The sequence below is a fragment of the Montipora foliosa genome, chromosome 12 (genome assembly GCF_036669935.1).
Source record: "Montipora foliosa isolate CH-2021 chromosome 12, ASM3666993v2, whole genome shotgun sequence".
In the NCBI taxonomy this organism is placed as follows: domain Eukaryota; kingdom Metazoa; phylum Cnidaria; class Anthozoa; order Scleractinia; family Acroporidae; genus Montipora; species Montipora foliosa.
Genome location: NC_090880.1, coordinates 33,781,054 through 33,788,551, shown reverse-complemented (window position 1 = coordinate 33,788,551; position 7,498 = coordinate 33,781,054). Strand labels below are relative to the sequence as shown.

General features: G+C 41.1%; 1 protein-coding gene across 1 annotated transcript; it reads left to right on the top strand.

Moving 5' to 3' along the window:
- The first annotated feature begins 1,305 nt into the window (after positions 1–1,305).
- LOC137980538 (chitin deacetylase 8-like) lies at positions 1,306–4,703 on the top strand. The gene is made up of 2 exons (XM_068827995.1): positions 1,306–1,872; positions 3,749–4,703. The coding sequence occupies exons 1-2, from the start codon at positions 1,424–1,426 to the stop codon at positions 4,470–4,472; spliced, it is 1,173 nt and encodes a 390-aa protein (XP_068684096.1). The 5' UTR covers positions 1,306–1,423; the 3' UTR covers positions 4,473–4,703.
- Positions 4,704–7,498: the final 2,795 nt, after the last annotated feature.

The window sequence follows — 7,498 nt, the reverse complement described above, 5'->3', positions numbered from 1 at the left end:
TGGATATGTGACTGCTTATGCAATTTATTTTATATTGAGATCATCTAACGGGTGCTCATTACTTCATTTGAATTAATTTAAGATAATAAACGTGAAATTTATACAAATAATCAGCCAAAACGAGCGCACCCATCTTCACCAAGCATAATTGAGGAGTTTATTTTTGTTTTAAAGCGGAACTAAAAGAGCTTGTGCATCACACAACTATTTTGCAATTATAGTTAAGCGTATTCAATTCGGTTCACTTACCGACAGCTCAAGAAACTTCCCTTTTGTTTGGACAGAGGGATTGCACTCTGATTTTAATATGTAACTCGGTTTCTTCGTCAGCAATAGATCAGTACACGTTCGTTAAGAAACAACACCAACTGAACGAACTGCAGACTGAAACAAACCCCGCAGATTTCAATAAATGCAGAGACTAGACTCTTCGTCCTTCAAAAATCCCTTTGCACGATATCGAATTTTAATCACATGACTCGGCACTACCGGAAGTTGTAAAAACGAGAGACAAACAAGGCAGCATTCACAGGGCAACACTCCAAGTAAACAACAATGACGCCCAGTCGGGTGTTACCCACGAGAACTAAGACCTAAGACCTAAGAACCCGGGTCTTAGCTTTCGAAGTACGAAAACTAATTTAGTTTTAAATTACTGAAAAGAAACCCGGAAAAACCACCGCCAGTCGGAGATATTGTTTTCATAGAAAATGCCATGACACGCTTGAATGTTGTGTGACAGAAAGAAAAACAGTGACATGGGGTGTTTCGAATAACGATACACTCAGTCTGTTAACCCTGGTTGAAACCACTAAAAATCATTTTGTCAGTACACACGTTTGTTATTCTACTTCCAGTATCATAACAAGTCCACAATTTAGCCGTACGTCACGCAACAATGAACGGATGCTGTGGATGGTCAATCTTTTTATTATGTCTGATAGGGGACTGAAATAGTTTTACATGTAGGACATAAGTGATTTGTGTAAGAATTACACTTTTTCAAACTTTATTGCCGAGCAAATCGCAACCACCGCAATGTATTTATCCTTCTACAGATCGATAACAACAACACCAAATCTCCAACCTTCTTCCCAAGGATCTCCTCGCTTTTCTCTCGAGAAGACACTGGAAATGAGAGCGTCGCGGCATTTGAAGAAAAAAGGAAAAAAAGAAAGTTGACCATTTTAACTTTTCCTTTTTTTGTTATGAAACTCGAAAATAAATGTTAAGGTCCAATAAACGCGAAACGTTTTTGCTTTCCTTTTTTAGCATGCAAGGGTCAGACGTGAGCTTCACGTGATTTCGCAGAAAAACGCTAATCCAAGTAACACCCCGCCGCCCGGAAAATATATTAACATTCGGACAAGAATTGAAACCCAACGTTATCGAGCAGTATAAGATTTCTCGTTTTTACAGCGTGATGAACGCTCTCCTCTTTGCATCTTTGTTTTTCTTAGTCTTGGGCGGAAACCGTTCGCTGTCTCAAATCGCACAACCTTGCAATTCCTTGAAGTGTCTTCCACCTGACTGTCGATGCAGCGATGATGGTAAACCTCCGGGGGCATTGTCGCCTGAAAAAACTCCTCAGATAGTCTTGGTTAGCTTTGACGATGACGTGGAAAAGCAATACATGGATTTTTATGACGACCTTTTCGAAGGAGTGCAAAATCCAAACAAGTGTCCTGTGGCGGGTACGCTGTTTGTTTCCCACAACTACACCAATTACTACTTAGTCGAGGATGCCTATTCCAGAGGATATGAAATAGCTGATCATACAGTTACACATCAGGAACCGACAACCTACTGGGAATATGCAAATTACACGGTGTGGAAGAACGAAATTGAAGGACAAAAGGAGATTTTGCATCGGTGAGTCAGTTTTGCATTTAAAGAGAGCCTCCCGAGAAGGGGGGGGGGGGTCCTTGTTCCCTTTAAAAATTTGCTTGTGTTCCCTTGTAACAAATGTTCTCAGCTTTTTCATCCCTAAAGTGGTTTGTGCTCCCTTGTTCCCGAAGATATTTTGTCTTTATTCCCCTGTTTTCCAGCATAAAAATTATTCAATGTTCCCTTCAGTTCCCCAAAACCTCTGGGAGGGCCTCATTTAAGAAACTAAATATTTTAAGCAAGAGCCGATACAACGTAGATTTGATTTTAGTCGTGTAATATATTTCGGCTGGTTAAACCAGCCTTCTTCAGGTACAATGAGAGTTTACATTGAATTGCTTCTATGCACATATATATATAGTAAATGGATGTTGACGTAATACTGGAAAAAATGTGATAAAACATGGCAGTTACAAAACTTTCCTCTCATTTAAGAATATCTAAATGTTGGTGCACTTGTGTGCATACACGATTCTCTAGAGGTCAGGTTTTCGACACTCATAAATTAGGGAGCTTACGCACGCGCGTTTTTGAGACGCGGACGGCAACCGGAAGAAAGCTGTTTTCCCTTTTAACTTGTCTTTACACAACCACATTTATATTACTAAGTATCTTTTCTCCATTAGAGATGATTAGTATAAAAATCTGGGAGACACCCCTGTCCTGGCAAGCGGAGTGTTTTCGTCCGGTTGCCGTCCGCGCCTTAAAAACGCGCGTGCTTAAGCTCTCTAATTTATGAGTGTCGAAAACCTGACCATGACAACTTCCTTTTAGAGAATCGTGTATGTAAATATTAGGGAGCTTAAGCACGCGCGTTTTTGAGACGCGGAAGGCAACCGGAACTGAGCTGTTTACTCTTTTAACTTGTCTTTGCAATTTAAATTGCTAAGTATCTTTTCTCCATTAGAAATGATAAGTGTAAAAATCTGGGAGACACCACTGCCCTAGCCCGCGAAATGTTCTCTTCCGGTTGCCGTCCGCGTCTCAAACACGCGCGTGCTTAAGCTCCCTAATGAGAGATGGGTACGCTGAAGTCAAATCCCCCACGTATACCTCTGCTACAACGGCTTAAAGCCAGTGTTCTGTATGCACAACGAAGCGCGTTATTGCGGAAGTAGGCCAACAACCTGCTTGATTTTGGCACTGTTCAATTCAAGGATGACTGAGGAAACAGTAATTATTTCCAAATAACCTTTAACGACTTTCCATGTTTGCGTGCTCTGTTGTCATTCCCGTAACGAATCCTTTTCTGTTAAGTCTTCTTTGCAAAGTGTTTCGAGACGCCCACAGGCTTAACTCTTTTTCCACACAGTACTTTCCAAATATGGCCGCGCGAAGTCAGGAATGTAAGTAACCACTAAATAATGTTAATAATTATATACCTGAGGCAATGTCCTGTGTATAAGCTAACAGTAACACCTACGGTTTCCCTTACTAAACATTAACGGATTTCTGAAACACAGAACTTTGATTTACCTAACAAATACCGCTAACAAACAAAAAACAATTGAAAAGCCATTGTTTTTAGCGGCGTTACCTCTTCCGTGACGGTCACACAAAGAAAGGAAAGGAAAGGAAACGAAGTGTCTAGTCGATTTAGCGCTGGAGCACTAATTGGGGACAATGTAAAGTGCAATTGACAATCAACGCAAATCAAGTCAGCCAGTCCGACCGTGAAAAACTTGCGCTAAACCGTCGACCTGTAACGTCGATTGATACAAACCGTTTTTGGGTTTTGCTAATTTAAAACGTCAACCGATCAAGCAACTGGTCGAGTCTTTTTACACTTGGGAGGAAGATCAGTTACGCTAAGTAAACCTCGATAGTTACTAAACTCTCCACTGATTCATTCCAAATACAGGTTTGCAAATATACCTTATGGAGCTATTAGAGGCTTTCGAGCACCTTTCCTGATGTTCACTGAAAACATGTTCAAGGCTCTTTACGAAGGCAATTTCACATACGATCTGTCATGGCCGGCGGACGTCAAGTTCAGAGGGGATACTCCCATTGGTCCGATGTATCCATACACTTTGGACTACAAATCAACTGAGATCTGCCCCACCATCGAGGAGCCGTGTCCTAAGATGTCCTATCCAGGTCTGTGGGAAATTCCAAATGTGAACGTTATGAATGCGGATCATTCAACTTGCGGTTCTATGATGGATGGATGCGATCCATCGGCCAATGCCACCGTCTGGTACGAGATTCTCAAAAGAAACTTCCACTACCATTACGACACTAACCGGGCTCCATTTGGAATGCAGATGCATGCCACATTTTTTTATCAAGGTCCCGCTGGTGATCACTTGAACGCCGCTAAGAAGTTTCTTAAATATGCTGAAGGTTTGGGAGACGTATGGGTGTTGACGGGCTCTCAAGTAATTGAATGGATGAAAGATCCCCAAGATGTCGAAAAAGCGATGACTTTTCCCCCATGGCAATGCCCACCTCGTCCTCCACCGCGATGCTCGAGCTCGACTGCCAACAACTGTCATTACACCGAGCCGCGAGACTTCTACATGACCACCTGCACGGAGTGTCCAAAGCACTTTCCATCACCCACCGATCCAGATGGCAACTGAAAAAAAAAAACATTCCAGGAATGTGCGGATAACAATCGAAAAGTAACTCAAGTTTCAATTTTTTCAATCTTGCTCAAAGGGCCGCTTTTAAAAATAGTTTCAACTTTGACGCTAGTTGCACTCCTTGAAATAACCACGCAGTATCTGTCATAAAATTCTAATTAATTGTCGTCTTAGTGCCATATTGTAGTTCGTACCTGTCGTAGTGTTAATAAACTTCTTTTAAATGTTGTTATGTAGTCACGTAAAAATGCATTTTGTAATTTAAATAAATTAGCGAAACTATACATGTGTAAAAGACCTAGGCGTTGTCGGCCAGTTGAAGAAGAAGGTAACGAGAAAGTAAAGTTTGGAGAGTGAGGGTAGAAAGGAAAAAGCACAGAAAGAGAGAAGGAAGAGAACACCGCTGAGAGTCATTAGTGGGAGCTCGTCTGGGAACTTGTGTATCCCCGTGGGAATTTTGTAGTGAAAGTAAACCACCTACCTAGAAATGCTAAGGAGACCGTAAACGAAAGTAAAAATGTTGTTGGTACTCCAACAATTAGTTCGTACGGCTAGCAAAACGTATTGCATGCAAGAGAGGCAAAGTTTCTTTTTAAGTCCTTTAGCTATCAGAGACGATTCTAAATTAATTGAAACTTACCCTCACTCTAACATTTGGCATCCTTGATATTCAGTGATTGAATGTCGCATTCATTCTAGGTCGCATGACTAAACACGTGACTTAAAAGTGGAAACAAATTTGATATACAGTACTTGTAGCTACATACTGTTCTCAAGGTTCCTTTAAAAAATGAAGTGATAAAATGTTTTCCTGTCAACAATGACTTCGAAATTGCCCTTAAAAGGTGTCATTATCATCATCATTGTCCACATCGCTCTCATCTCCATTATCATTCTCTTCCACTAGAGCGATATGCTCTTCGTTGTCACATTTCTTCCCATTGTCAGAATAGCTGCATAGATCAGTGCAATTGAGGCCAGCCTTTCTGCACTGGCAATGATTTGTTTCGCATCTTTGCTTGACGCATCCACACTTGACTAAATGGATTACTGCTTCTGGTGCTGGTGCCAGTCTTGTCACCACCGGCAACCATTCGTTATCTTCCATCATCCGTAATCTTGCGGCGATGGTAATTCAGGGTTGAATACTTTGTCATTGTTCCATACCATAGCCTGGTGGTGTTTTTCATTAATGCTTCATGTAGGTTGATAATTGATGTATTGGGTACATACAATCGGCAGGAGAAGTGCTCAAGGGCAGCCACGGTAGCCTCAGTCGGATTTTCACTTGTGCCAAGATCTGCAAGAGCAGTGATAATTTCTGGACCTGCTTCCAAGAACGTTTTCCAACAGGCTTGCTTTTCTTTTCCTGCAAAGCTACCCGAGTTATCTGCTCCACTCATTGCATGGAATCCTGGCAAGGCTTCTGTTCTTTCAGGACAGAGTGCTTCAACTATTGGTTGTAGTGGAATGAAACAACGATCTGGGTACGTACAACAGAAAACTCATACTGAGCAATTGCTTTTTTGAGCTCAGGTCTTGATTTGCATACCAACATCATTCGTGCGAATAAGGATCTGTCCTCTTGTAGCTCCACCACTGTATCTCCAGTCGCCAGCTTCATCTTCTTACCCATGTCCTTCCACGTACTGAGTTTATGCTTCTTCATAGGTGCCCGCAGGTTTGTTTTGTTTGATTGAATGCGGTCACAAAGAAATGCTTCAAACAGTTTCTGGCCAATGTGACTTTGGTTGCAAGGATCTTCTTTGATCTTCTCAGGCACGACTACTTCGGTAACTAGGTTGAATAGGTCATTACTTTGCTCTGAAAATGGATTAGCAAAGCATCTTAAAGGGGCTAGGTCACGCTATTTTGGGCATTTTCAGCACTGATCGAATGGTCATAGAATTAACTAAAATATCAAAATAACTGTTCAAAACTATAGAAGAACTCTAACAAAACACAGGGAAGCCAAGAAGGGACATGGATGGACAAAACTGGAGAGGATTGGCCCACCTTTTTTCAAATTTATATCAGTCTATATCAAAATGTCATTTACAAAGCTTGAAAATCATTCTCAGTTGTTATGTGGCCGTGATTTTGCAAATGAAAGACTCTTACTCTGCCAATTTGATGTTTAGAGCTCATAATTAACAAAATTAAACAAAATTACCTAAAATAGCGCGACCTAGCCCCTTTAACGTCGTGATAAGGGGTCGCCTTGGTGTCTTTGAAGAAAGTCCAACCATCTCTGGAGCCTCTTTGGCCAGTCTCGCAAGTTCTGGCGCGATGAGAAAGAACTTTGATCGGGCAATTGGGTTCAGGTTAATACCCACCAATCCTCCACTGACTTTCATAGATCGGTTGATGTGCTCTAACGCGTGGTCAGCACCAAGGGTACAGAAGGGTACATCTGGGTTTTTGTTAACTAACCAGTTTCCTTAAAACTTTATGCAATGGATTTAAATAAGATGTTTCTCCATCACAAAAGAAACACCGGTCTCTGCTGAAGGGAACTGTTTTATAACGAGTTAATTTACAAGAATCCGATGATAGCTGTTCTGAAGATTTCTCTTTGAACCAGCTGCTGCCAACTGCCTTTCATATCGCTGTTTGGCCCTGTAAATATGATACAGTACATACTATAAAGAACAAAGTATACCACTTGAATATTAAGAAATCAATTATAGCAACTAAAATGTCAGAAATGTATTTGCAGCTTGTAAGTACTTTTTAAATTGTAGAAGAGATTTGGGAATAGGGAACCATCGTAAACCAAGCAATCTGGTTGTCACTAGAGTAACAAAATATAAAGATTTAATACAGTTATCGCTACCTGTGTGGGTTGTGTATTGATAGCACCTCCTATGCCGAGTTTGTTACAAGATCTTGTGAGGTAGTATTTGCAAGCCGTTTCCACCTTTCGGGATATATTCCATCGCCATAGGACGCCCGTTCTTTTATAAATTGGAAAACCTTTTCATGAGCAACAGGTCCTCTCTACAAGCTCCTCGAATGTGTGT